The sequence below is a fragment of the Penicillium mononematosum genome (assembly GCF_028829835.1).
Source record: "Penicillium mononematosum strain IBT 11891 chromosome Unknown utg000005l:1.0-9366267.0:1.0-9372171.0, whole genome shotgun sequence".
In the NCBI taxonomy this organism is placed as follows: Eukaryota; Fungi; Ascomycota; class Eurotiomycetes; order Eurotiales; family Aspergillaceae; genus Penicillium; species Penicillium mononematosum.
The window spans coordinates 3,477,999-3,505,877 of record NW_026643275.1 but is presented as its reverse complement, the minus strand read 5'-3'; the positions used below and the strand labels follow the sequence as shown (position 1 = coordinate 3,505,877).

The 27,879-nt window shown below is 50.4% G+C and overlaps 14 protein-coding genes across 14 annotated transcripts; 8 read left to right on the top strand and 6 right to left on the bottom strand.

The window, feature by feature from the left end:
• Positions 1–11: 11 nt before the first annotated feature.
• N7519_009449 (uncharacterized protein) lies at positions 12–800 on the top strand (the record flags this gene model as incomplete). Its single annotated transcript, XM_057296222.1, has 1 exon — positions 12–800. One exon carries the CDS (start codon positions 12–14, stop codon positions 798–800), a length of 789 nt encoding a protein of 262 aa, XP_057144104.1.
• Positions 801–1,120: 320 nt separating this feature from the next.
• Positions 1,121–1,641, bottom strand: N7519_009448 (uncharacterized protein; the record flags this gene model as incomplete). The annotated part of the gene is made up of 2 exons (XM_057296221.1): positions 1,121–1,486; positions 1,540–1,641. The coding sequence occupies 2 exons, from the start codon at positions 1,639–1,641 to the stop codon at positions 1,121–1,123; spliced, it is 468 nt and encodes a 155-aa protein (XP_057144103.1).
• Positions 1,642–3,076: 1,435 nt separating this feature from the next.
• N7519_009447 (SD08430p) lies at positions 3,077–4,891 on the bottom strand (the record flags this gene model as incomplete). Its single annotated transcript, XM_057296220.1, has 2 exons — positions 3,077–3,422; positions 3,501–4,891. The coding sequence occupies 2 exons, from the start codon at positions 4,889–4,891 to the stop codon at positions 3,077–3,079; spliced, it is 1,737 nt and encodes a 578-aa protein (XP_057144102.1).
• A 153-nt stretch (positions 4,892–5,044) lies between these two features.
• N7519_009446 (uncharacterized protein) lies at positions 5,045–6,792 on the top strand (the record flags this gene model as incomplete). Its single annotated transcript, XM_057296219.1, has 2 exons — positions 5,045–5,049; positions 5,850–6,792. The coding sequence occupies 2 exons, from the start codon at positions 5,045–5,047 to the stop codon at positions 6,790–6,792; spliced, it is 948 nt and encodes a 315-aa protein (XP_057144101.1).
• A 308-nt stretch (positions 6,793–7,100) lies between these two features.
• Positions 7,101–8,780, bottom strand: N7519_009445 (uncharacterized protein; the record flags this gene model as incomplete). The annotated part of the gene is made up of 3 exons (XM_057296218.1): positions 7,101–7,784; positions 7,843–8,575; positions 8,623–8,780. The coding sequence occupies 3 exons, from the start codon at positions 8,778–8,780 to the stop codon at positions 7,101–7,103; spliced, it is 1,575 nt and encodes a 524-aa protein (XP_057144100.1).
• A 750-nt stretch (positions 8,781–9,530) lies between these two features.
• On the bottom strand, positions 9,531–10,406 carry N7519_009444 (putative esterase/lipase; the record flags this gene model as incomplete). The annotated part of the gene is made up of 1 exon (XM_057296217.1): positions 9,531–10,406. The coding sequence occupies one exon, from the start codon at positions 10,404–10,406 to the stop codon at positions 9,531–9,533; it is 876 nt and encodes a 291-aa protein (XP_057144099.1).
• A 749-nt stretch (positions 10,407–11,155) lies between these two features.
• Positions 11,156–12,764, top strand: N7519_009443 (uncharacterized protein; the record flags this gene model as incomplete). The annotated part of the gene is made up of 6 exons (XM_057296216.1): positions 11,156–11,245; positions 11,294–11,366; positions 11,446–11,455; positions 11,515–11,710; positions 11,765–11,787; positions 11,852–12,764. The coding sequence occupies 6 exons, from the start codon at positions 11,156–11,158 to the stop codon at positions 12,762–12,764; spliced, it is 1,305 nt and encodes a 434-aa protein (XP_057144098.1).
• A 588-nt stretch (positions 12,765–13,352) lies between these two features.
• N7519_009442 (phosphopantothenate--cysteine ligase CAB2) lies at positions 13,353–14,555 on the top strand (the record flags this gene model as incomplete). The annotated part of the gene is made up of 1 exon (XM_057296215.1): positions 13,353–14,555. The coding sequence occupies one exon, from the start codon at positions 13,353–13,355 to the stop codon at positions 14,553–14,555; it is 1,203 nt and encodes a 400-aa protein (XP_057144097.1).
• A 675-nt stretch (positions 14,556–15,230) lies between these two features.
• Positions 15,231–16,641, top strand: N7519_009441 (glycosyltransferase family 31 protein; the record flags this gene model as incomplete). Its single annotated transcript, XM_057296214.1, has 2 exons — positions 15,231–16,235; positions 16,312–16,641. The coding sequence occupies 2 exons, from the start codon at positions 15,231–15,233 to the stop codon at positions 16,639–16,641; spliced, it is 1,335 nt and encodes a 444-aa protein (XP_057144096.1).
• A 605-nt stretch (positions 16,642–17,246) lies between these two features.
• On the bottom strand, positions 17,247–18,799 carry N7519_009440 (polysaccharide deacetylase family protein; the record flags this gene model as incomplete). The annotated part of the gene is made up of 3 exons (XM_057296213.1): positions 17,247–17,566; positions 17,622–17,707; positions 17,760–18,799. The coding sequence occupies 3 exons, from the start codon at positions 18,797–18,799 to the stop codon at positions 17,247–17,249; spliced, it is 1,446 nt and encodes a 481-aa protein (XP_057144095.1).
• Positions 18,800–19,415: 616 nt separating this feature from the next.
• Positions 19,416–22,006, bottom strand: N7519_009439 (DEAD/DEAH box helicase; the record flags this gene model as incomplete). Its single annotated transcript, XM_057296212.1, has 9 exons — positions 19,416–19,942; positions 20,070–20,176; positions 20,228–20,421; positions 20,494–20,645; positions 20,766–20,845; positions 20,908–21,268; positions 21,322–21,457; positions 21,509–21,566; positions 21,636–22,006. The coding sequence occupies 9 exons, from the start codon at positions 22,004–22,006 to the stop codon at positions 19,416–19,418; spliced, it is 1,986 nt and encodes a 661-aa protein (XP_057144094.1).
• Positions 22,007–22,928: 922 nt separating this feature from the next.
• N7519_009438 (pantothenate kinase) lies at positions 22,929–24,525 on the top strand (the record flags this gene model as incomplete). The annotated part of the gene is made up of 4 exons (XM_057296211.1): positions 22,929–23,147; positions 23,278–23,560; positions 23,618–24,146; positions 24,198–24,525. 4 exons carry the CDS (start codon positions 22,929–22,931, stop codon positions 24,523–24,525), a joined length of 1,359 nt encoding a protein of 452 aa, XP_057144093.1.
• Positions 24,526–25,225: 700 nt separating this feature from the next.
• Positions 25,226–26,758, top strand: N7519_009437 (uncharacterized protein; the record flags this gene model as incomplete). The annotated part of the gene is made up of 1 exon (XM_057296210.1): positions 25,226–26,758. One exon carries the CDS (start codon positions 25,226–25,228, stop codon positions 26,756–26,758), a length of 1,533 nt encoding a protein of 510 aa, XP_057144092.1.
• Positions 26,759–27,507: 749 nt separating this feature from the next.
• Positions 27,508–27,687, top strand: N7519_009436 (uncharacterized protein; the record flags this gene model as incomplete). Its single annotated transcript, XM_057296209.1, has 1 exon — positions 27,508–27,687. The coding sequence occupies one exon, from the start codon at positions 27,508–27,510 to the stop codon at positions 27,685–27,687; it is 180 nt and encodes a 59-aa protein (XP_057144091.1).
• Positions 27,688–27,879: the final 192 nt, after the last annotated feature.

The window sequence follows — 27,879 nt, the reverse complement described above, 5'->3', positions numbered from 1 at the left end:
CACTCACAGCTATGTCTAGACTCTCCCTCAGACTACTAGGGTACACAACCGCCGCCACCGGCCTAGCCGGCTACAGCATCCACCGTGGACTCTGCCATCTGGAAGAAAAGTATCCAGCACTTCCTCCCGCAGCAGGAAGCGGAGCCCTCCGCAAAGCACACAGCCCAGATACCCAGCACTGTGCATATACCGACATCTACGCGGCACAAATACCCCTACAAGTCATCGAAGCACGCGTCCCAAGCCCAAAGACACCAACAAAAACAGAGCTCGAATATGCCTGGGCTAGATCTGTCATTGGAAGCAAAATCCTACGAATTGAGGGCTCTCTCCTCGGCCTACTCACAAGCTTCCGTTTCACACCATGCGATACAGGCAACTCGGCGGAGGGGTTCTCACCGGATAAGACCACTGGTGCGCCGCGCATTCTGCTGAACGGTTTATTTCAAGTGCAGCGACTACCGGCCGCTGACGCAGATAGTAATGGACTACTGGTGTCGCTGGAATTGCCGGGCGCACCTCGCCTGTTCTTTGAGAAGATTGCGCGTTGGGGGTATCCTTGGCGCTTGATGTCGGGTGTGCGACATGAGATGAGTGTTTCTGAGCCGTTCCAGAGAAACGGGGGTGTATTTGTTGAGGTGCGATTCGCAAGTGCGCATGATTATGAGGTTGTTGATGGAGAAGGTGAGCTGGAGAAACAGAAGATCATCCCAGCTTGGGTTTTGAGGTTGCATCGTGGATATGCTAGGTTGGTTCTTGATTCCGCTGTTCGAGAGTTGCAGCGGGAAGTTGAGAAATAATGCTGCTAATGTGGGCTATGGGCTATTTGCATACCCCAGACCTAAAGTTATTGGACACATCGGGTTTGCGGCGGAATTTCTCAAGCCATGGAAGCTCTAGCGTACTCCCCTCTTACACTCCCCTCTTCGATATCAAGCATACATATACTTGACAATACTTAGTATTGAGTCTAATTAAATTGATTGCAACTTCATTCATTGCCTGCACTTTATCTACTTAAGAAATACCGCGCCCAATCTTATAAACGTATGTATCAAATTGATATACACCCTATTTACCACGCAATATCAACATTTCCCCATTATCAGGTCATACCCATTTATTCCTCCTGACCTTCCTCATCATTGGCCCCATCTGGAACACAAGCATCCCCATTCGGAATAATACTCCACGACTCAAATCCATTGTACAGATAGCACACATCCCAACCATTGGTAATGCTCCCCAGCAGACTACCCTCCCCACCGGAGCAGTCAGGAGAGCTGAACATGCAAAGATCATACCGGTTTGTCTCCGAGGGGCTCTTCCACGAGATACTCTTGACATTTGTTGAGTTGAATTTGGCAAGATTCAATACCTGACAGTCACGTCCTTTCGCGCCAGAGTAGTGGAGAATGGAGTATTCGATGTTGTTCACGGAGCTATTGCAAACCGGAGGTGCTTCACTGAGGAAACGGAAATCCCACTATAAAATATTAGCAGGTTTAACTACACGGCAATTCAGTTGGTTTGACATACGGCTCTGTAGGCAAGGACTGCGAGGTCTTCAGGGCTGGGTAGTGCATTCACAGTCCAGCAAGAGAGGCCAATGGCCATCAAGCATACGGCGAGGAATTTCATTTTGTAGTTGGTAGAAGCAAGCCTTGTGATAAGTAGGGCTTAGGGTCTGAAATAAGCTGGTATAAAATATTTATCCGAAATATTGAGAAGCGTAGAATTGCTTCTTTTCAGTTCTTTTTATACACCATTCTCACCCTAAAGTCTGACTATTTTAGTACACAACTGCACCGGCAGAAGCGGAGCCAGCAGATCCAATCACATCCATCGTCAGCCAGTCGAGACACCATAGGCTCGAGGGTACCTCCTTTCAGCTGCAGCTAAAAAAGCAGCTGAAACAACTTGGCCAAAGAAAACTCATGACTCCGTACGGAGTAGAGGGGTTTCGGATACGTTTTTCTTGGCATCGGGGGGAAAAGGGAAGTTATTTGGCTGCCATTAGACGCAACATCGTCAACACCCTTATTCGTAAATGTTCTTGTCGGATATGCTGCGGTTCGGCTCGTCCGGGCCTGGTCTCGGGGGAATAAAGGCGAGCCATCCCAATGGTGATTGTCTCGTCAACTCAGCATTTTAGCAATACGGCACAGGGGCACTTAATTGACTCAGGACCGACAGGGGCGGTCTTACGTGCAGCTTGCATTGTAGACTAGGGCTTGGTGGAAGACGAGCGACAGATTTCCAGAAGGCTTGAAGTTGAGTCTGACATTGCTGTTTCGTTGGAAGAATAGCTCAATATCCATGGATGTTTGTAGACACGTCGATTTGACTAACTGTGCGTGTTGAGCACAAAGACGTACTATAAAAGCTTTTGCATGTGACGTGTACCTCCTGTGACCATGAAGCTTTTTCTCAGAACGCCAAATAAGGTAGTGTACAGATAGTCTGGCTTCGGACTTGCCACTATGACGACCTAAGCGAAAAACATGAACATATAAAGGCCGAGGGTGAGATCTGTCCAATCAGTGCCTCGGCGATAGTAACCGCTACGCCTTTGACGACGGAACGCTAGGTTATTAGCGATAGGTTCTCGCCCGAGTGCTAAGTATCACAGACTTTTGTAGATATCGATAACGAAAGAGGTATACTTGAATACCGGTTATGCTAGAATAACGATAAGATTCGGGCCTAATATAAGCAGCTAGAAGATCAGGGAAATAGGACGTTGGCCCTTAAAGGGCTAGACTTCTAGGGTGTGGTGTATCTACTAGCCCGTGAGGCTATTAAAACCAGTTAGTAGACGAGGATGAGGGATATTACGGAGGTGTACTACGCTGGGAGACCTAGAAGTTTATTTTCAAGGTTGATATGTTTGGTGACATGCCTTGTGTCTGGGAATGGTCTCGATAAAACAACACTGAAGCGTTACAAAGAATGCCAGTTTGTCTAAATTATTTATTTATTCAATCTATGAAATATCTGGAATATCCCAGACAGAGGGTATACGAAGACATTATAGGCCGTCACGAGACACCAAAACCACGGTAGAGGATCTATATCAACCCCGCTGGGGGTTGGATGCCAACCGCCAAGCGCGGAGAGGCAAGTCCTGTAGCTTCTGCGCAGCCGGCTTGATAAACATAATGAATGTGAGCGCGCCAATGAGCACACAGAGGACGTTGGTCATATAGTACCCGTCACGGTCGATGTGACAGGTACCGCCGCCGTTGATGCAGCGGTTCTTCTCCGGCTCGAGGGCGCAGGAGAATGGCGTCGTGATGAGGGTGTCCTTGAGGGAGTCGGCAGGTGGGGGGGATGGTTGGAGGAAGACATGTCGCTTGGGTGAACATGTCAACGAGTTTAAGGACAAAGATGCGGGGAATGTTCCTCCCAGGTTGGAGACGCTAGAGGTTATATGTTAGCTATTGTGTGCACGGTTTATTGCAGGATGAGGAATGGAGAGCGCAGATAGTATGACTTACGTTGCAAGGAGAGTCATGTACGTCCCGCCAATGGCTGGATCGGCGATGCGGGCGTGGAAGGCCGAGATGGAGACGAACATGACAGTGTTCATAAAGGTTGAGAGGACATGCTCGCCAATTACCGTGAGCATATACCACATTGGCACTTCCGGGGCTGTGGGGTAAATCATAACGGTCAATTGGGCGAGCACAGCGGCTGCCAGTCGTCCGACAAAGGCCCAGCCCCAGAGACGCATTGCTCCGTAGTTGGTTGACCATTGACCGGCATAGTAGCCCAGCATGATCTCAAAGGGGAAATCAATCAACACGACCAGGGCCATGTTGTCTTGGCCAAAGCCCTTGTCCAGGAGCTTGAGACTGGTGACTCCGTCATTGGCCTGGAAGCCGATCTTGGCAATCAGGTGAATCACAATGATGGTTTGGATGTTCTTCAACTTCAGGACGCTCCACATGCTTTTATACACATCCATAATGCTGTCACGTTCCTTGGTGCGTTCTTCCTTTTTGAGGAAAGCCAAACCGCAAGTCACGATCAGATAAGCCCAGCCCCAGAAGTTGAGATAAGCGCCGAGAGATAGCAGACCGCCATCTCCGGGGATGGTTCGGAACCATCTGTTGGCAAAGTCCTTCGAGTTGAAAGCCAAGAAGACAGTGTAGGACAGGAAGTGGCCCGCTGTCAGTCCGACCGTTTGGGCGGTTGAAGCATAGGAGATGTTAGGCGGGGACATCAAAGTGATAGCCCATCCATCCACAGCAATATCCTGGGTGGCGCAGAAAAGCACCAACATAAACCACCAGTATGTGAATTTCCAGACACCCGCACCACCATCGGCTCCGGCCTGGACCATCATCTCCTCGATATGGCCGCCCATATAAATCATAGCCAATCCGGCAATCACCTGCACGGGGGTAATCCAGCTCTTGCGCCGACCAAAGCGCGTACTCCACACAGCGTCGACAATAGGACTCCAAAACAATTTGAGCGAGTATGGGTACGAGGCGAGCGAGAAGATTCCAATCTGGCCGTATGAGAGGTACGGCTTGAGCAGGAAGGGTACAGAGCCGGTGGCTAGGCCCATGGGGATTCCTTGGAGAAAGTATAGCAAGACCAGCAGCAGGAAGTTACGTCGATCGCTGCGTGGTAGGTTGTGGAAAGTTGTATTCGTCTGGACTGGGGTTTGGGGTACGATCGGCTCATTGTCGAGGGAGAAGCTATTTCGTGACATAAGTTGGGCTGTTCTTTCGGCTGAGGTTTCCGAGGAGGGCGTATCCCTCCTGCGCATTTCGATGTTGTTATTCATCTTGCCATTCGCACGTCCGTTTGACCCGGTAGCAACTGTCAGGTTCGCTTTGGAGCGGCGCTTCGAGAGGGTCGCGTTCTTGCGTGTCATTGAATGCAATGTTATGATAGGGAGGTTTCGCCTGCGTCAACTTCGTCCTGATTGAATCGAGGACTGAAGTTGGATATTATGATGTTGAATAGTGAAAGGGATGGATCGAAGGTTCAGTTTCGAAGGGGTCCTGCAGGTTTAGATACCTTGAGTATGCTGTATGTTTAACTGCGCCGAGAATGAAGGAGTGAATGAGGGACTTGAAAAGAAAGAAACCTCGAAAGTAGATGTTTGGTGGGGGATCTCCGAACCGCAGGACAAAAAGAACATGAGGCAAGCTGGCCTCTTGGCTGCGGCTGCAGATCCGGGGAGCCGGGGGTTCTATTTTACTAGTCTTCTCCGTATAGAAAATGGTCGACCTCGGGAACATGGACATAACACAGGTATAGAGATGGATCCGAATCTGATCTTTTGATATGTATTCTCTCTCTTGTTACACATAGAGTACCTAACACTATGAGGTCACCACATCAACACGGTAGACTGCAGGGGATAAGCCTAAAGCCCTAGGCCTATATCATATCTGATTTATATAAAGCCAAAATCTCGATATAAACACCTCTAAGGCTCAGTCTCTTCCATCTGTCCAAATCCTGCATAGTCAAGTAATAATCTAACAACCTCAGCCCAGCCCAAGCTTCTGCATCGCGTCAGATGTTGACATGATCACGTGCCACAAATAAACAACTCCAATTCCCAATCTCCACTATCTACAACATAGCTTACCTTCTATGACATTGCAACCTTGGAAGGGAAGCTAATCCCTATAGTCATCTGGAAGACCCTACATAGTTTTACAAACAAACATCCAAAATTAACAACAATGGCATCTCACGCCCCCGCATCACCAGACCCAGAAGAAGAGGAACTCGACTCAGAGATAGCCTCCATCCGCGCAGAAAGTAAGCATCGCAAACCAAAACCCCTAAATCCAAAAGCAGAAGCTAATCAAATGAAGTCCAAAACCTCCAAAAACACAAACGCATCCTCACATCCAGCCTCCTAACAACCGACCCAATCCAAAAACTCCTCCGCAAACAACCTCAACCCCCCACCACAAACCCAACCGACCCCCCTCACAACAATCTCCCCCCCTCGTCCATGCCGCCGGCGCACACGCCTCCTCAAACCACCACCGCATTGCCTTCGGCGCAACAGCCTTCCCATTCAAAGACCCATCCCCGACAGCCAATGGCGCGACCCTCCTCGGCGTGCGCATCGACGTATGCGCGCGGAATGGCCGCTTCGCAAAACCATACTACGTAATCCTCCAAAAGGAGCGAAGTCGGGCTGGTCCGGGCGCAGGTGGTGCTAGCTCGAAGGTCTTGAAGGTGTATCGACACACCGTGCCGGCGTTTATATCGATAGCGAAGCTGGAGAGTGTTTACCTGCCACGGCCTGGTGTAACCCGCGCCAATGGAGATGGGGATGGCGGAGGTTCATCTGGCGAGGATGAGGACACTGAGCCCGCGAAGCCGTGGAAGAAGGGCGGCAACTCTGCCCGGAAACAAGATCTGCGGGGATTTGTGCGCGAGCTTCGGAGGGAGCTTGTTGCATGGCATATGCGTGTTGATGCGGTTGAGTTCCTGCGTGAGAAGTTGGGTCTTGTTGGTGAGGGTGGGGGGCCGTTGCCGTTTGATGTTTCGCCGGATCGAGATACTGGGATTGTGTCTTTGGCTGCTGTTGCGACTGAGGCGCGGTATGTGCGGGTTGAGTGGGTTGATGGACGGGTTGGGCGGTTTAAGTTGTCTAATACTGGAATTGTGGAGCGGGCTGTTGTTATTGGTGATCAGGGTCGGGATAAGAAGGTCGAGGATGCGATTACTGGGGGTGGTGGGAGGGTTGAGACGGTTTTGGATAGGTTGAGGGTTGAGGTGTTGTCTAGATCACCTGGGTTATGAGATGTGTTTTTGTTTTGTTTTTCAGCAAGAGATACCCCAATATGAACTTTGAAGTATTCGAATCAAATTGAATTTGAAATTTGCAGCTAAGTCCAATCTTATAAACAGGCCTGGTATGTCTATTCAATGGTCCCCGCCAAATGCTATGCAATCATGAGACCAAAAATCCGCCGCAATGCGTGTATGTGTATGTGCGCGTCAATCCAAAAGACTTCAAAATTATTACAAGGAGGGTAAGGGCATAACAGGGACAGAAGAAGGGGTTATTAAAAGGGTATGTTGAATAAATGTCATGTCATCGTCTCCGGTTAGTGAGGCACACAATCCTGGCTGGGATGGATTGTATCCGGGGTTGAAGAAGTTTCAAGTGGTGAGTGTTCCGCAATATCAACGGGGCTATTGGAGGTGCTGAAACTGACAAGCGGCAAAGGACCATATGACTGGCCATGTCGCACCTCGAGATGCCGACGTAGGATAGCCTCTTCCAAATACCAGCGGCGCTGCAAAGTTGTCTTTTTCATCTCCAAGTCCTGCATGAGGGAGGATTCTTCTCGCTGATGCTCGGCTTGCAAGGCAGCAACAACCTGGGTGTGTCGTTTACACATTTCATCCAGTTCCTTTTGCATACGCGCCGTGGCTTCTTGCAGCTTAAGTTCTTGGCGGTCACGGAGGACTTTGATGCGGGCGTCGTGGAGCTGGTCCATGCTCTTGTGGGAGTGGTATTGTTGTTCTAGTTGCTCCATGTGTTGGCGAGTGAGCACACGGGCTGGCGGGGTCGAGTCGGACTCCGAGAATGATTCTGACGATCGTGCGGATCGTTCAGCTCTGGTCGGTGTTCCAGCGGGAGATGGCGGTGGGCTGGCATTGCGGAGATACCCCTCCATATGCTTGATGCGAGTGCGCGAGTTCATTTTGGCTCGATCGAACTCGCGTTGCTGTTCGATCTCCACCGCCAACTGTCGCTCTTCAATTTGGACTATGGCCTGGATGTTCTGTACAAGCGCTTGTTAGCCTAGAAAAGTGATAACAATAGAATCTTGTAACCCGAACCTTCTCGCGTTTCTCATCCTCCTGACGCTGGTTGTCAGACTGGTGCTCTGAAATAGCGGTCTGGTGCCGACGCCGGAGGGTACTTAGAGCGGCGTCGTGGAAAGCGAGATGTCGGTTCCTTTCCATTTGATGCCGCTCGTGCATCTCACTTAGCTCCGGATCGTCCAGGCTTCTTTGTAATTCCTCTTTACTGAACCGAGGAATTTCCAACCTTGGAAGCGAGACCTCATCACTCGCATGGAGCGGAACATCCTCATGGGCAGCATTGTCAGGTCCTGGTGTAGGCTCGAAGAAAACATGTTCAACGCCTTTGTCGCTTGTGGATACAGCTATGCGCCCATCCGAAGGCAAGACAATGGCCGAGGACGTGCGCTTCTTGCGGAAATGAATCCTCCCAATGGCAGACTTCAAGCTGCTCCGTCGCTTCTCCTTTTTGTCGGCAGAGGCGATGCTAAGAATCGAATGCCGGTGCGACCTGGCCTCGAACGCATCATTATACCCGTGTCCAATAATACCCGTTTTCCCCTCACTGGAGCAAAACGAGGTCGGGCGCGTAGACAGAGAAGCCAGCGATCGCGTACTGCCGGCCTTAATGTGATCTGATGAAAGTGTGACATCCGACAGCGACGACACGATCTGGTCGAGCACGGATGGGACGGGGACGACGGCTCGTGGGACGGAGTGAGGGAGCCGCACACCGAATTCCGATCGGTCGATGATCCAGAAGACAGGACTGGTGAGGAGAGATCGACCATTCCTGAGGCGATCGAGGCAGCTAACGGCGCAGATACTTCGATCTCTGGCACTTTCAGACCCAGTTGTTCGGCTTCTTCGGCTAGTTGTTGCGCCTGCGCTGCTTCGGATTCCGGTGAGGGGAGGTGAAGGACATCGATGCGATATTGGGCCTCATCGAAGATGGGCCCCGCGCTTGACTCCATTGTATGTACAGTTATAGGAGGTGGTGTTTGGCGCCTAGCCAGCGGGCGCACATGAAAGCCAAGGACAGGTAGAGCTAAGAATAATATTCGTCCACATGGACGCGTTCTATGACGGCATCCAAGGGATTGTCAAGGAGGGGTTGTAAGGACAGTATGAGAAGTGAAGGTGTGGAGGTAAGAGGGTCAAAGCTACTGTGTACAACAAAAGGGGCCAGAAAGAAAGGGGAAACAAAGACCAGTTGGCGGTCTTTTCATTTCCTCATGTTTTGTCGTTTTAGGAAATTTCTGGTAAAAAAAAAAAGAATAATCAAACTGACCCACGGATGGCCCTGACGCAATCCCTGGTTCTACTACGGGACAATGGGGTTTATTTTGAAACGGCTAAGCTTGACGGCTTGGGGATACTGTAAGAGAAAGAGATGATAACTCTTTATATACTACATCATCTGTATTTACATATGTCATAGGTTATATAATGAATCCGGAGATTTATCAAACGGTACCAATAGACATCTCGGCATTTGTTAGATAGCCCTGCGCCAACCTGCATTTCCAACTCTATACTTGATCCCTGGAAAACACCCCCTTGACCAAACCCCTCGATTTTGGCCATATTAGGAAAGTAGGGCTTAGGGCTATGGAAATAACCTCGGCCTCATGGAAGTGCGGATCATGCCATACATCATGCCAAGAACACGAGATATCAGGAGATGTAGACGGGCGCATCCACCTCCATATAAGACTAGCTCACTACTTGTTCAACATATCGAACGCCAGTTGATAAGCTCGCTCTTTAGCCTGGTATTGTGGAGTTCCGACCCTCGCGTTCTTATCCCATCCATGGCTACACCCCTGCATGCGCTCACTGACCACATGCCAGCCTTGCAATTTCTTGATCTTTTGGGCCAGTTCCTCTCCTTCAAGCGCGAGGGTATCACCATCTGCGGTGATCATAAGAACACGTTGTGGGAATCGATCTGCCTGGGCGTAATACGGCGAAATGCGCGGGTCTCGCTTGTCGAAGGATGAGGGTATATAGCAGCTGTCGAAGAGGCGCATGACAGGAAGAGGAATTACAAATTCACCACGGGCCGGGGCGATCTTCGAAGCAGGATCAGGACTTAGATCGGTCACGGGATAGATTGCTAGCAAGGAGCGGAACGTATCGCGAGGGAAGAGGGTTGATGCAGCTGCCAGCGCGAGGTTGCCCCCAGCACTAAATCCAGATATAGATACACGAGTTAAGTCGAATTCATCTGGGCGTGTGAACACATATTTGACGGCGTCTTCCACATCGTTCAGCGCGGCGGGGAACGGGTGTTCTGGTGCCAGACGATAGGGGATGTCCAAGACAGTATGTTTGGTTTCATGACTGATCCGTCGACAAAACTCGTCGTCGCCACCATGGAGGGGTAGCACGAAGCCACTTCCGTGAAAGTTGAGGAGGACAGGTGATGGGCCTGAGCCAGAAGGCTGATACAGGTGAACCTTGATGGTTCGACCAGCATCCCTGGACTTGATATGGCGAATCTCATCTGGGCTAGCGGATACATTTCTAGCAAAGTACATGAATGTCCGAATGATAATGGCGAAGCATCTATTGTAATAATATATGAGAATATCCATGGTTGGCGTGGGAGGATGTAGCATGTTGAAGTCGGGCCTGAGCCGAGGCCTGGGGTTAAGGATGCCACTGCTGATCTCCACCCGCTTCTACGGAGTGGTCTACGCTGACTTGCGGAGCCTAGCCCGGAGCGACTAACTTGGAATCGACTAACATGTGTTATTTCTCGAGTCTAATATACAATCTATCCAATCATAGTCAGTAAAGACCATCTACAATATAACGAAGACGATATTTATACACAAATTCCAAGGCACTTACGCACTATACAGTGTAACTTTTCCCGACAACAGAACTGACTGGGGTTACCTTACTCAGACTGACTGACACTGACACTTTGTATCTGCCAGTCTGTAAATATTCTACTTCTATAATTTATTGTGAACCAAGCCAATGTTCTGGTGCGTCGACATATCCCCCCGCTCGTGGTGGTATTGAATCTCCTATCAATAAGCTCTGAATTCCCCGCATTAGGAAAATTCCACGCAGAGCCTCATTGCCTTCCACGCACCTTGGCTGCCAATCAAAATGACCGCCTGCCGTCGTCACGCTCGACTCCAACGCCCATCGCCATCGCATCTATTGTTTCTGGGAAACACCTTTTTGGAGCCCCACTTGCCCCGGAAACAACCACTCTAGTTTATAAAGTCATCATTCTCTTGTTTAATCAGTCGAAAGACTACCTACTGAGCCGGACAGGAGCACTGAGAGATCTCCGTCCCAACATCGCAATCTACACGCAATTTACAGGATGTCAATCAAAGTCGACCCCGTCGACACTAATTTCACGGTATTCATACGCTTACCATTTCCCAGAGGCGACTTCGTCGACCCGCCGCCTGTAAGTCTCCCCAAGAGGAACTTCTCAAGCATCCACTGACGTAAATAGGTGGAATGGAATGCGTCCAAAGACCAAGCGCTATGGGATATTCTTTCTCGGCCATCTAAAGGTGACATAGACTGTATGTATTGCTTTTGTTTCAACTATTTCCTTTGCCTTCTTTGCTTCGCGTTGCTTTGACATCGCTGACATCACCACAGGGAAAGCTCTGTAACAGCACTCTGCCCCAAGCACCTTCAAGCCGAGGGATGCTAACATGGTTGGTTTAGGGCAGAGAACTTCGACGTCACCTTGCAGTTTCTTCTTCAGCAGGCGGCATGGCTCTACGATCGCCAACTGTCGCAGGTTCGGGCTCAAATGCGCAAGGTCGGCACTACGCAGTCGACCTCCCCTTCCCCAGCTCTAGGTTCTGTTTCTGGTAGTGCGGCCTTGAATGGACAGCCGCAGAAGAAACGGCAGCAACAGGTATATCCGGTGCTTGCTTTATATTCAGTATGGTCTGAGGCTGATGATCAATAGGTTCTCGGGCGCCATCACGGCAAGTATCTCAACAGAAAGATATCCCTCTACGAGGTATGGACCGAAACCCTACTCGTCGTCCTACAGGGCATTTGATACCGCCGGGGATCGAACGCATTTGACATTGACTACAGCCCCTGAAAACCGACGTACGAGCTTTACATCAACTACGGCTACTAACCCCACTCGCGGATCTCGGGACCCTACGCGCACCGGCACGCCGACAATCGAGGACAAAGAATCACGGTGGGATTCTTTTGGTCGTCGGCCTTCAGCTGTGAGACGAGAACAGCCACCCGTCGTATCTTTGCCCCGATCTCCACCCCTTGAGGAAGAGCCCCTATCCTCAAGCTCCTCAGAAGAATCAGGATCCGACGATGAGGACACCACCAGACGTGCACCCCTGTTCAAACGGTTTGGCAAATTTTCTACCCAGCGCTCAGGTCTTCGGGATGATGAGGACGATGAAGAAGACACTCCAGCGTTTCTGCCCCTAGCCCGAGAGCACGAGCATACCCATCGGGAGCGGCCAGTCCAGGAACTCAGTACTACCCTCCGTTTAGATGCCGAGCGAGCAGCAGCGCAACGCCGCCATCCTGAGCAGCGGGCTGGTCCCAGGGCCCCGGTACCGACAGACTCGTCCACCAGCTCTATGAGCTCGGGCGGTCGTAGCAGCCTACCGGATGGAGCCAGACGGCCGAGCCAGGGGGCACCGATACTCAGCCCTCAGAGCGCTGCCGAGCGCCAAAATTCGCGCAAGTCCACCGCCTCCGGCCGCGAAGCTAGCGATGGTACCCCCAGCATGGGAAGCAGTTTCAGTGATCTCGACGGTATGTGTCCCAACCCTGAGGATTCTGGATTCCAACTGATCGACTGGTCAGATGCAAGCGTTACCCAGTCAGCCCTGGAGGAGGCTCTTCTAAGCAACATGCAGCATGGTGGAATGGCGAGTCGGATGAGTACCATCAGTCAAGCCTTGCGCAGTCGGTATCTGCAGTGAAATACATCTTACATAGGAACATCCATTTTGGCAGATTGCACTCTACGATGTAGTATGGTGTGTATGATGTGTATGATGTAGCTCATGCGGGGGCCCAGTTGTTCCGCATATAGCATCCACGTGATTGAGTGGCACCTCGGCCTCCCGGTGGTGCGCACCAGTGAAATAGGGCCATTCTGGATATCTTCACTTTGTCTCCGACGGAGCTCCCTATACTCAGATATTCCAAGCATTCACCGTCACGCATCGGTCAAACGGGAGCGCTAGTGCCGGATCGAGCTGTTCAGTTTCAGCGCCCCACACCATATGATGGAGGGGTAGCTCAACCTCGCTACAAAATAGTCACCTTTGAAAACGCAAGTTAAATGTACAACATAGAAAATTTCTTGGATATTGTGAACAAAGCAGGTTCTCAGCCAATCGTGGACAGCTGACCGGCATCAAAGAACACCCCCTGCAACCCCACCAAGGCGTTAAGGCGCGGAGCGGCATCCTCGGCATCTCAACTGCAGTTCACCTGCAGACCTTCCGTTCGCAATTGCTGAGACAATTTTTCTCCGCCGTGAAGCGTTTCCAGCACCATTCACAATGTCCACCCCATTACTCGGCGAAATGTCCCCAGCGGAAGCAGAATCCGTCTATTTCAATGAATACCCCCCACCAAAGGCACTACCGCGACATGAAGCGCTGGCACGCGCATTCATTGACCTTCACGTCGAGGCACACCGGCGTGTAGTGCTCGTCACATCCGGAGGCACAACAGTACCACTCGAAGCGCAAACCGTACGATTCATCGACAACTTCTCCGCCGGAACTCGTGGAGCCACATCAGCCGAGTACTTCCTCGAGCAGGGGTACGCAGTAATCTTCCTACACCGGCAATACAGCCTCCTACCATACTCGCGGCACTACAGCCACTCAACGAATTGCTTCCTCGATTTCATGGACGAGGCGCCGGCGTCGGCGGATTCCTTCAACCCAGGCCATGGGCCTATTATGGTGCGCGACGAGTACCACGATCAGATGCGCAGCGTGCTGCGGAAATACCGGTACGCGAAGCAGAACAACCGCCTTCTCCTGTTGCCGTTCACGACGGTCTCAGAATACATGTTCGAGCTGCGGTCAATTGCGAAGCTGATGCGGCCGCTTGGTCCGGATGCGCTCTTCTACCTTGCAGCTGCTGTCAGCGATTTTTTCATCCCGCGCAGTCGCATGGCAGAGCACAAGATCCAGTCTAGTGAGCTGCCTCCGCACATGCGGGGGAGTGCAATCTCTTCGGATGAGATCTATACAGGCGAGAACGAAGAAAAGCCCTCGTCGAATAGCAGGAAGCTCGTCATCAACCTCGACCCCGTGCCTAAGTTCCTTCATCAGTTGGTAGATGGCTGGGCTCCGGAAGGGAGTATGGTTGTCTCATTTAAGCTGGAGACGGATCCCTCGCTGCTTGTCTACAAAGCGCGCACTGCGCTGCAGCGCTACTCCCACCACCTGGTGATTGGCAATTTACTTTCGACGCGCAAGTGGGAGGTAGTCTTCATTACGCCTGATGAGCCGCATGAGCGCTGGCTCCGCGTCCCCAAGTCTCGACGCAGCAAGAGTATCTCTGGTGTTGAGGATCAGGTTGGGTTGGCGGAAGCTAAGAAGGGGAATTCATCGACGCCGGAAGAGGTGAAGGCTGAGGAGGTTAATGAAACCAGTCGGGATGGAATTGAGATTGAGAGTCTTATCATTCCCGAGTTGGTTAAGCTGCACACGAAGATGATTGAGAAGAAGACACAACCAGCGCAGTGATGCTTCTATGGGTGTAAAATTCAATATAAACAAATAATGGGTCTTTTCGGGTCTAGTAGAAATCAATTAATACTGTCATTGGTTCCGTATGGTACTATTTATTTGGTCATCATGCTGGACCTAGGCAAGAATATATATTGTCCTTATAACTAGGTGCCATGCACTGTTTCATGTTTATATGTTTTGAAGCTTTTTGCTGCGATGTCAATAGGTTTGGTGTCTATATCATACGTAAATCATTTAGAGAAGGACATGTTTTGTGCATACTTACACTTTCAATTGAATTATTTAACTATTTACGGAGTAACTATTCAACTACTATTCCATGATATCCTGCACTGCCCGTGCTGATCTCGGACTATGACGTCGCGCGGGAAGCTACCCCTGAGGAAATGAAGATGCCTTGGAATATCTCGTATAGCAAGGGATTATCATCTCTCCAGCCCTGGAGATATTTGATTCAAGGGGCTATTTAATCCCAAATTCCACCTGGGCTACGCGTCCCGATGTGTCAGCGGCAAACCTCGGCGTCGATCATCCTTAGCGCCGACCCTTCCCCAGTTCTTCGCTCTTTTGGTTAACAGGAGAAGGGGGGAAACAAGATCTGATCAACTGCTCGGGAGAAAATGACCAATTGATTCTATTCTCTGTTTTGGTGTACTCATATTTCTCAGGATGGTCCCCCGCCGGCTCAGTCGTCGCCTGATTGCAGTCGCAACCGCCATTGCCCTCTTCTTCCTCTACCACGTCAGCTCTTTCTCCAGTCACAATCGCCAATGGCGCCCTCACTTCACAACGACAGAAGTTACCCCGGCCTCCGGCGACAATGGTGAACCAGCCCCATTCTGCCCGCCCCTACCAGGCATCGAAGATGTGCTCGTGGTAATGAAGACCGGAGTGACAGAATCACGAGACAAAGTCCCCATCCACTTCCAGACGACATTACGCTGCATCCCCCACTTCGTGATATACTCCGACTTCGCAGAAGAAATCGAAGGCGTCAAAATCCACGATGTCCTCCGCAACATGGACAGCGCCGCAAAGAAGAACCCGGACTTCGACTTCTACCACCGCATCGTGAAATACGGCCGCAAGGGTCTAGAGCAGCAAGATTTCTCCGACGAAGCCAACTCCGCCATCGGAAAACCGAACAATCCAGGTTGGAAACTTGACAAATGGAAGTTCCTTCCAATGGCGCAGGAAGCGCTCCGCCACAAGCCAGACGCAAAGTGGTTCATCTTCGTTGAAGCAGACACCTACGTCTCGTGGCCAACGGTCCTGACCTGGCTGGCCCGGTTTGACCACACAAAGCCACACTACCTCGGCACGGAGACTCAGATCGCAGACGTTATCTTCGCCCACGGTGGTTCGGGCTTCATGCTCTCAAACCCCGCCCTGCAACGCGCCTCCGACGAGTACGCCGCGCGCGAGGTCGAGCTAAACGCATTCACAGACCAGCACTGGGCCGGCGACTGCGTGCTGGGCAAGGTCCTCAGCGACGCAGGCGTCAACCTACACTTTACATGGCCGATTCTTCAGAATTCGAACCTCGGCGAGCTGGACGAGTTCACCACAGACTTCTACCGAAAACCATGGTGTTTCATCGCTGTCGCCCTCCACCACCTCTCACCAATCGACATCGAGAACCTATGGAAATTCGAACAAAAGCGCTGGCGTGATGTAAGTCAACCCAATCCCCTTCTCCCAATCATCCATCTACATGCTCCATAACATTCCGTCACTTACACTCCAATAGAAAAACAAACGAATTCTCTTGCACGGCGACCTCTTCCGCGAATACATCTCACCAGAAATAAACTCACAGCCCACACGCCAGAACTGGAATAACATGGCAAACGAAGATCAGCCCTTCGCACACAACTTCGAAGACTGCCGCTTGATTTGCCAGACGCAGAACACTTGCGTGCAATTCGCCTTCCGCGAAGGCAAATGCTTCACGAGTCCCAACCCGCGTCTCGGACATGCTGTTCCCAGCAGCGATGCGTCGTCAGGCTGGATTACTAGTCGGATTCGCGATATGACGGAGAAGAAGGGATTGTGCCGGAAGCCTGATTTCGGGGATTGAGGTGGTCTGATCGTGTTTGGATATTGCTTTTGGTTGTTCCTTTTTTGGGGCAAAGTCTGTGTTATGGTAGGTTTCTTTTTGGTATTTATGTGATCTCGTATTTGGTTTAATGTTGCTTGCATGGAGAGCGAGGAATGGAAATGACCTGATGGTATTTGGTTTGGAGCCTGGTCTGGTGCTTGGGCATACCGAGTGATTGCGAGTTGGGTTTGGGAGAACGTGCCTTTTTTTTTTTCCTTCTCTTCTATATTCCTGTACTACCATTTTCTGTGTTCTGTGGCTGATGAGCTTGAATAGACAAGCTGTATTCGTGGCGTTGGCTGAGTCCTTTTTATATACTTGCTTGGTTGCTCAATACACCCTCTTGCCAAACTTGCATTCCTACATATTTTGCTACTGTGGAAACACAAGTATTATTTGCTCTTTCATTGATCCACTGGTCTAAAGATAACGCCAAAAGAATAAGAAACGAATGAAGGCATTGCGCGGACGGCGTCAAGACACCAATTAGGTGGGAGAGGGAACACGCACACTTAAGAATATACCTAGGTATGCACAGGACAAGTCCTGCTGTGAGTCTGTACAGGTTTCACGGCATTATCCATTCACAACGGCGGAGCGGAGACATCCCCCAAACACTGATCGATTCGCATGATCTGGTATCCGGCCCTCTTGACATGTCGAATGAACTCTGGTAGGTATCCAATGGTAGTCGGATGCAGGTAGTGCATGACAGCAAGATTCCCCCCCTTTTCAACACTGCGGAAGAAGGCTTCAAGCTGCTTCTCTGGTGTGGACGTATCTGCCCATAGCCAGTCTTCGACATCGACGCTCCAGTTCACAATGGACGGGTTTGGTATGTGTCGGGCTAGCTCCTGACGCAGCCGAGAAGCTACTGTACCGAATGGTGGGCGGAAGTACGAAGCTGCAAATATTCAGTGTCAGAACCATTTTCACGAATGCTTTAGAGGCTAACATACACTCGATGCCCAGTTGCTCTCTAAAGATTTGCATGGACTGGATAATCTCGTCATCGATCTGAGCGAGGGTTGCCAATGATTCCATCCTTGGTATGTCAGCCGTTTCACATGAAACCCCAGTGTTCAGAATAAACTTACTTTGGATGAGTGTTCGAATGAAACGCCACTTGGTGCCCCTTCTTCAACATCTCTTTATAGAACTCCGTGAAATTGCTCGTCGGATCCCTGAGTCCAGCCCCAACGACGAAGAAAGTAACCCGCACACCCTCCTCGTCAAGGATTCGCATGACCTGCTGAGAGTACTGCGGCTGTCCATCATCGATACCAAATGCAAAAGAATTCGGACGGGAACAACGGAGAACCAATTTCCCATTGGGCATCTTCCAAGGGACACGATAGTGACCATTTTCCGGCGAGGGCAATGGAACATCAGGCACAATTTCCACACGATGCAAAGTGATGGATTCATTGGTGTAGAAGCCATGGAACGAAACTGACACGACGCGGTTGAAATCTATATCGAAATGAGCCAAAGGGATATAGAGCTCACGACGGCCCGTTGGAATTTTGGTATTGCCCTGGGGGTGCTTTCGTCGACCGCCCTTGGACTTTCTATGCTTGTGTTTCTTCCTCCCCACATCGGCGTGTATATTATCATCATCATCCCAGTTATCATCCTCAGCAAAGGCCTCGGAGGCGGGACGAACCACATACCGCTCCGCCTGGACGGAGTCTGCAATGCCGGGGAAGGGCCTGCGTTTCGGGTTGCACTCGTCGTTGTGTTGATTAAAAGAGACACTGTACTGATCCGTGCCCTCAAATATGACATGCAAATACTCGTTGTACCAGGGTATCAGGCCGTAGCAGGCGTTGGAATCGAACTGTGTGACGAAGTTCTGGTCCGGGTCTGTTGGGAATAGACGGACGAATCCTGGTCCATGTTGTACGGTTAGATTCTCGCCGGAGCCGTGCCAGAATCCCAGGTCATTGCGGGTTGGATTTTTGAAAGTGTCAATGACAAGAGGGGGGCTTGACTTTGCCTGCGAGGAATTATGCGAAGCGTTGTGGGTGAGATCTCGGAGTTCATTCCAGTGGCCGTGGTCAACAATTCCGCGAGATAAAGCTGAGGCTGGGAGGAATAGCAAAAGAGCGGCAGAACCTATAAATAGCCAATGCATGATGGAAGTGTGGAAAAATGATTGAATGTCCTTTGAAGAGGTCGAGGTGGAAGTAGTTTAAAGCATCGTTTATTTACTTGGAGCAGTGGAAAGAGTCAAGAACGATTGACTACACATTTAAACAGGCAGGAGGTATACCTAAGTCTTTGCATCTCTACTTCTCTACATGTATATACCTAGGTACTCTCTACTCTCTGCTCTCTACAATTTACAGAAATGAAAAAAGAAAAAAAAAGACTAGATAGTTGCATAAAACCCATGAAATCCGTAATGCGGCACATCTTCCCGGCCTTTGCATCCATATCACTGCATTCGCGCTCACGATAAAACCCATCTCCTGATAAAGAACCCAGGCGAAAAGGTCTTAGGTTCCACAGATCCAGGTTGCATATGGTCGAGAGATCAAGCCCTCAAAACTTCCTCCGGGGTATAATGTGAGATCTGATCCCTGAACATCCAGGGTAAAATCTCGAACGTGGTAAAATCCATCATCTGCACCGTTGGAATTCTTTCGTTTCCATTTTTTGTTCACTTTTCTGATTTTCCTTCTTTTCTCGCCGTTGTTCGTATTTGTTGGTCTCCCGCGCGAGGCACAACCAGAAAGGGAGGTTGAGCTCTACTGCCAGAAAGGATCATCATCCTTGGGAGCGGGCTTTGGCTTCGGGGCCCAGTTGGAACCAGCCAGGCCAGCCTTGGTATCCTTGGGCTTGGCTTCTTCCCTCGGCTTCTTGCGTTCAGTCACGGTTGTGGTAGGCCCCCACCATGTAGAAGCCTCTTCCTCCTCCTCGGATGTAATAGTGGGCCTGGGAACAGCAGGCTTGTCATCCTCGCCATCGTCTGCAACCACCTTGTCACTCTCTTCAGCCTCAGCTTCAGCGACAGCAGATTCCGCATCAGCGTTGGAGTCAGCTTCATGGTCAGCCTCAGCATCAGAGCCAGCGTTAGACTGATTATCGAAGAAGTCCTTGTCCGAGTCATCGTCAAACTCCAGCACATCACCCTCAGGGCGGTACTGCTCAAGGAACTCCGGGATCACTTGCTTGCATTCGATCAAGATTTTAACAAGATCCTCGGCAATGCCCTCATCGCGCTCATTGTAGAAGGAGGTGGCGATGCCTTCGTTGCCAATGCGAGCAGTACGGCCTGTAGGTGGTAGAAAGAGGTATTAGCGGCAAGTTCATGAACGGTATCGGGAACAAAGCAATATCCAGCTGGCGTAACACATACCGATACGGTGAACGTATTCAGTGATGCCCCCCATGCATAGCACTGGGGAGATCGTAGTTGACGACGTGGAGCACATTGATCACATCAAGCCCACGAGCGGAGACGCCGGTAGCAACCATGATGGGACACTTCGCAGACCGGAAGGCACGCCTGTTTTGGTGGGTCAGCAAAATTAAAATAAAAAAGGGAACGAATACTCACATAGCATCCTCGCGTTCACGTTGAGTCCGTCCACTGTGAATCGAGGTGGTAGGCATTCCAGAGTTGTAGAGGTAGTCATCGACGAAGTCAACCTGCTCCTTGCTGTTGACGAAAATCAAGGTGCGAACAGGCGGCATGCTGATCAGAAGGTCATAGAGTGCGCCCATCTTCTTCGGCTGATCGACCCAGACGATCTTCAAGGTTCACTAAGCGTTAGCATTGGTCTGAATGCTAGAAGTTCCACATAATTGCAGTGGTACACATACGTCCTGCACAACATTGAGGTGTGAACTGCCAGCTCGGCCAACACGGAGGCGCACATGGTCCTGGCTGAGGTATTGCTTTGCAAGTTTCCGGAACTCTTTGTTGAAGGTAGCGGAGAACATCATGTAGCGGTGATCATCATCCTCATTCACATCTTCTTTGAGTCAGCAGAACTGAAACGCAAAGTTGGCGCGAAACGCAAAGTCGGCGTAAAGGTGGGGTGGGGTGAAGGGGTGAAGAGCGCGCGCCATGGCAAACGTTTTCAATCACTTACCTCCTCCTGACATTATCTTCTTGAACTCTTCTTCCCAGTCAGATTCCAGCATCTCATCCGCCTCGTCAATGACGGTGTACCTGAAACGCCGTTAGTATCCAATATCAGCCTGGATGTATATCAAAGTGAGTCACAATCGTACCTAACGCGGCGGAGAGAAAGAACATGAGTCTGTGCCATGAAATCAAGGAGACGGCCTGGAGTGGCAATCAGGATATCGCATCCTTTCTGAAGCTCCTCACGCTGGAGGCGAGCAGGAGCACCGCCATAAGCAACACACGGACGCAGCATGGAGCGATAGCACAGACGACGCGATTCATCAAATATCTGAGTCGCCAATTCACGGGTGGGACAGACGATCAGGACCAGTGGCTCTGCTCGAACAGCATCCTCCCTTGGGTTAAATCTTTCCGCGGTGTTAGGCCGAGGGGCAGCCAGCTTCCTCGCCTTGCCCATCAACTTGGAAAGAATTGGAATGAGGAAGGCGCCCGTCTTTCCAGAGCCTATGTTTTGTTAGGACCAAATTTTGCCAAACACCATACTCCGCAGCACATACCAGTTTGGGCCACGGCAATAACATCAAGGTTGGCTAGAACAGCCGGAATTGCATAAGACTGCACCGCGGTGGGACTTTCGTACCCGCAGAGACGAATGTTCTCCAGCATGACCGGATGCAAGCCAAAGTTTACCCACTATAAATGATTAGACTGGTACATTGTTGCTAACTTGTCTCGCAGACTGACCTCGGTAACCGCCTTGACCTCGTTTGGACTCTCGATGTTGACCTTGTAGTTGTTCAGCCTGCAGAAGAAGACGTGTTAGATATCGAGTTGGTGTCCGATAATCGATAATCAGATTCACGTCACTTACGCGTCGAGCTTAGCACCGGGGCGAGCAATCAGGTCGCCGTGGAAAAGCTGGTCCTCCAATTCAGGGACGGCAGGACCAACGTCACCATATTCGTCCTTCCATTCGTAACGGACAGCAACTCCAGCCCACTCCAGATGATCCTTGTTATTAGCAAGCTCAGCATACTCGAAGGGAACTGGGTCAGTCCAACCCTTGTCCCGAGCAACCTTGTGAGCAGCCTCGGCGTTGGGACCGACACCAGAGAGCACACCTTCAACAGGAGCCTCTCCAGCATCGGAACCGACAGCAGAAGCACCCTCGGCGGCCGAGGCCGAGTCGGCAACCTCAGGAGCGTCGGGAGACGCAACCTCGGGATCGTCGTAAGATTCCATAATGTATGGAACTAATTGATGATTGCAAGCGTCTTCAATGATCAGGTAGGAAACAAAGTGGTATGGGGAAGGGAAGAGGAAAGGAGAAAGCAGTGGGACGAGGTGAGATCTCTATTTATCCACAAAGCAAACGACTAACGCGTTGTTCAACACGCCAAATTGGTTCCTCAGTGGGCGCGATTCGCAATTGCCTTTTTTATTTGAACTCCTCCAGTACTTGTCGGAACACAAAGTTACTATGGGAACCCCAGGGTTATACTTCATGTACCTTTCTCTGTTAGGAAGGAGCAACCCAAACCAACCTATCCGGAGTGTCCATATACCAAAGGCAATCTCGGGGTACTTCCATCACCATACAATATACTACTACGATGGATGTATATTGCATGGCCTTCGTTATTCGATCTGAGCCGATTGTGATAATCACGGAGCTAACGTGGGTAGCACTTTTCTCAGGCTATATATGTAGATATATGAATGTGTACAACTGAATGATCTGCCCCAATCATTGCATGTCAAGAGGTTCGTGCATTTCTACATATTTCATTCAATATCTACGTACAATGTATGTATCTATACTGCTGATCATATGCAAAAATTACTCATGCCTACATGTGTATCTACCTAGGTAGGTTAAGATTTAGGTCCTCCATTCTCAGTCCGGAATGAGATTTCAAACGAAGAGCAGACTAATTCTCTTGTATACATATGTATACTGGACATCGGCATATCAAGATCTATACCTCTTTCCAAGGTTGTGATCTACGATGCCTCCCGAGGTCAGAACGTTAGCTCCTCGGCTTCCAAGAGAAAAAAAGTGGATCCCTCCCGGGTAGAAGGAGGTAGAAGATATACGCAGTAAGCCTGGGAACGGCTACCTTCTTCACCTCCAGCGATTCTACCTCCTTCACAACATTCCATCATGGCCGAACGTGTGGAGGTAGATACTCGCAAGCGCCCGAACCGTTTGGAAGCTGCAATCACCAATCCCGGCGCCGTCAAAATCAATGTCACGGGCGCATTCATCGTCGACGACGAACCACGATCCAAAAGTCCCGTCGATGCAGAGGGCGTACACTACGAAAACAAGGATATTCGACTTCCACATCATACAGGCGTTGTGAGCCATGTGGCTGTCGATGTGAGTCAGAATTTTATTTCCTCTGCCCCGCACTGCTACCTGTTCACCCCCCGCAATCTAGGGGCCGGGCAGACAATTCGCTCGCAACGTCAAAAGACAGCATAACTGACGTGGCATTGGGACTTGGTAGATTGGTGGAACACTTGCGAAGCTTGTCTATTTCACTCGAGAGCTCGACACTGCGGATAATGGCGGCCGACTCAATTTCCTCAACTTTGAAACGCACCGGATCGATCTGTGCATCAACTTCATCCGACAACTCAAAGATGAACACGAGAAGTGCAATGGTTCGACACGGGAGGGACTGTGTGTCGTGGCCACTGGGGGTGGCGCATACAAGTACTACGATCGACTGAAAGAAGAATTAAACGTTAATATTCTACGGGAAGAAGAGATGGAATGCTTGATCATTGGTAAGTCGTCGAACAGGTGCAAGTATAGAGCAGACTGTCTAACCTCTTCAAAAAAAGGATTGGACTTTTTCATTACCGAAATTCCCAACGAAGTCTTCACTTACAGCGATGCCGATCCTGAGCCGATGCAATATGCTGAAGCCCGTGCCGATGTCTACCCTTATCTCCTCGTCAATATAGGGTCAGGTGTGTCGATGATAAAAGTATCCGGTCCGAGACAATTCGAGCGTGTCGGCGGAACACATCTCGGTGGTGGAACGTTCTGGGGCATCATGTCTTTATTGACCGGCTCCCGGACCTTTGACGACATGCTAGCAATGGCCGACCGCGGGGACAACAGTGCAGTGGACATGCTTGTAGGAGATATCTACGGCATGGACTACACCAAGATTGGGTTGAAAAGCACAGCTATTGCCAGTACTTTCGGCAAAGTGCTCCGGTTGAAAAACGATGCCGAGCAAGGGGCCGAGGACGGCGAGGGCTTGATTCGCGACGATCCTAGTGAAGCTAGCGAGTCTGGCAAGTCCAGCCATGGAGCTAAGCCCAATCCGGAAGATATGAGCAGGAGTCTGCTCTACGCCATCAGGTATGTTTCATTGTTTCCATTCTTCCGAAAGTCGGAACTAACCCCGATTAGTAATAATATTGGTCAGATCGCATATCTGCAGTCTGAAAAGCATTCAGTCAAACATATTTATTTCGGAGGCTCATTTATTCGGGGCCACCGGCAAACGATGAATACTCTCTCCTACGCCATCCGCTTCTGGTCCAAGGGCGAGAAGCAAGCGTATTTCCTGCGTCACGAGGGCTACCTAGGTGCCGTGGGTGCCTTCATCCGACGCCAGCCGCAAAACTGGGGTCGCAGAAACAGTGTTGACGATGTGGTCGCACCGCAGGCGGTCCGAAACCTCGTTCAAAATAGCAATGTCCTTCAACAACATGGCAGGTCATCCAGTGATCTATAACAGACTAAACTATTGTGACCCCTCCGCTTTTGAGTCTTGATACCCCTTAGCAATCTATGAACCAGTCTTGTGCCGACTTCTTTTGTGCACCCAGTGTGGCTGCTTTAAGCCACCTGTGAAAAAGGCCAATTTGGCGATTTCCGGCATTTGTCCATGTACATTTAGATCTACCTGAAGTTTTCTAGCTTCTTGTTTGAATTTCAAACAAGTTCGGTTATCATCTTAGAGAAATAAATTTCATATTTCATTCCATTTTGCTCTGGGTTATGTACTTTGATGGTCTTATTCTAGCTCTCTTTGCATCTGATATTCGTTGCCCTGTATGATGTCGTCGATCAAGCACATCTTCCCTTCCCTTACCATTGCGCTGACATCGTCTTCCTCTAAGTCATCTCTTCTAAGGTTATTCTCACCCCCGAGGCGGTTCCTTCCGGTTCTTTCTGCTCCAGATCGTTTACATCGCTCTTGCAAGGAGTCCTCATCTGTCACCTGGACTCGCAATTTTCCTTTACATTGATCGCAATTTCACTCCTATTGCGATTTATTTGCGTGGATCTTCTACCTCCTGCGTGTCACGTACTCTCCTCTCCTATTCCTGCTGCTTCTTTCTTTTTCCTCGCGCATCTTTCTACCTTTCCCTCATCTTATTCTATCCCTATTCTACCCACTTTTCATCTTCTTCATCCTTCTTGTTGTCAATATGGCTGAAAGCCCGGTTCATGGAATTTCAGACCAACTCAAAAGACTCACGGCGCAATCACCGGCCGCTCGGAATGCATCCCATGTATCAGCTGCGAGGGTTGACGCTACCGAGCCTATCATTCAGGGCTCTGTCCTCAATGCACCAGAAGGGACTGACTCACAAGTTCCGACTTCAACTGAGTCTGACCTGACCGATATCGACGAGTCACTTCTGCAAGATCCATCAGATCCTGCTCCTATGCCGCCGACCGAAACCCATTTCATTAACCCAACGGCTCCGCGTGTGAGCTACCAAGTCTCTGCGTCTGGCGAGGTCATGCTTATCGAAGAAACTCAAACTCCCAAACCAATCGCTCCTGCCCCAGCGGCCCGGCCGAGCCCTCCTCCTGCATACTTATCTTTTGATCGGCTTGCTCAAGGGTTGCCGCCAAAGCTGGCATCCTCGCCTACCACCTCAACGGTTCAACCTCCGTCCCTGGCAGTGGAGCGCATCATCGGCCCAAAGCAGCCAATCCCCGCACGGATCCTTGAACTTCTCGAGGAATGGCATGAAGATTCCCCGTACATGGAACATCCTTCTGCTTTGTCTGGCCGTGGTCCCTCTACTTGGAAGCACTTCAAAGCTTTCAGTGATGATGGCGACGAGTGCGAGCTATCAATCTTTCAGATCTCAGTCAAGGGCCAAACTCGACGAAGTGTGACCTATCGTATTATGATACTCCACTCTCAGAATGGACCCGAGGAACTTGTCGTCTACGGCCAACCCCGGCCGAAGTTCAGAGGACCCTTGACCAAGGGTACGAGGGGGCTGTACCTACTGGACTGGCTGGAAATCGAGCGAAAGGGCGAGGTCCAAGCTTGCGGATTGAAGCTGTGGAGAACAGACGAACAGAAGATTACATTCAGTGCACACATGTTCGATCATGGACCTAAGTGCACTCGGCTGGCCGGGCCGAATGATACTTTCAACATGCGTGCCTCATCTTCCACGCCCAAGAAACAGTCCGGCGCAAACGAGGACATTGAGGATGCTGGATCCAACTCATCTGAGCCGCCTTATTCCCCGTCGAGGTCTAGGCGCCAAGTTTCGACCAGCAGCCCTTCCAAACTGGAAAACGAAGAAGACAGAACCCCTGTTGCCTCACGCCCGTCGCCAGCCAAAACCGTTTCACCTGAGTTCCGCCCTCTTGCCAGTCCCTGGAAGCCTCAGAAGAGGCGCCGTGGCACATGGAGCTCCAATGATGAGACCTCCTCTGTTCTTCGCTACAAGCTGATGTCAGATGCGTCGGACCAAGTCCGTGTCTTCAAGACAAATGACGCAAAGGTGTTGTTTGCAAAGGCCCAGCAGTTCTACAAGGGCATGGGGAAGCGCACAGGACTTTTGTGCACTGTTTCCGGTGTCGAGGGCGTCCGATACGTGGGGGAGGGGTGCTTTGACGAATTCGATATCCTTCAGGAGGATATTCGGAAGTCTTCTGGTCCTGGTGATGAGGACCGCGTTGTGGAGGTGAAGCCGGCAATGGGCTTCTGAATTGCCAATTGAAATGACCTGGTGGGATGGTGTTGTGGACGGAAGCATCTTCATGAACATCTGTTGCAGTCTGCCTGCGCGTGGATGTATGTGTATCTACTTCAAAAGAAAAACCAAAAGAAAAAAACCGAAAAGGACACTTGTTAGATTGATTACATTATTCCATGGCCCAAATAGTCACCTAAAACAAACATCGTCATCTTCATTATATATGGAAATCGTGTCAACATTTGGGGGTTTCTCAGAACTCGTCATCCTTGGGAAATTTCTGTCATTTTCAACATTTTCGTTCAGATGAACGTATTATGGGCATTTCTATTGCACAATTTAGAGCCAAATCCCGAACTACGGTTGCTAACATAACTTATAGGCAAATGCCGAAGAACGATAGAGGTATACATACGTTGCATGATCCTGTATCAAAATCCAAAGGCTGCGGCTCACCCTACACGAGAAGGCTCTATTTCTGCAGCCAACGCATGGCGCCTGCCCCTGAGACATGTGACATTTTATCCGACGTGCCCTGCGAGTATTAAACACCAAGAGATGGTCCTTACGCATCTTAGATACATAAGTTTTGCTTGCGATATGCGACCCAGGCGGTGATCTTTCGGCTGATATCCGGTAGCTTTGGACCCCTACGCTCTCCCTGAATGCCATCAATCCCCCAAAAGGTTATTGGCAGGTTATAGGCGAGTTGTATATCACCCAAGGCTCTGTGTCATGGACGGGGTTCGACATTCGTCGAGATGGCTGAAAGCGAAACGAGCCGACAATACCCGCCTGAAAGAAAAGCAGCCGCGGCCGGGGACGACGATCGAGGACTTCCTTCCGAGTATGCGGCAGGAATGGGCTGGAGAAGATTATATGCTGCAGCAATCCTGGAAATGCGAGAACGCTTGAAGCCGCAGGAAGGGAGCACGTGCTGACAAGTGCAGCGGGCCAAGGACGGCCGTCGGAGCACGTGGTGATCTTGGCTGCGATGTTGGCAGCGGAGATTATCAACATTCATCTTGGCATTGTCATTTACCGCAGCACTTCGCACCGATGATATGATGCTGGCTGTGCCAATGTTCAGGATGTCAACATACCCTGAAGATGATATGGACTATAAGTACTAT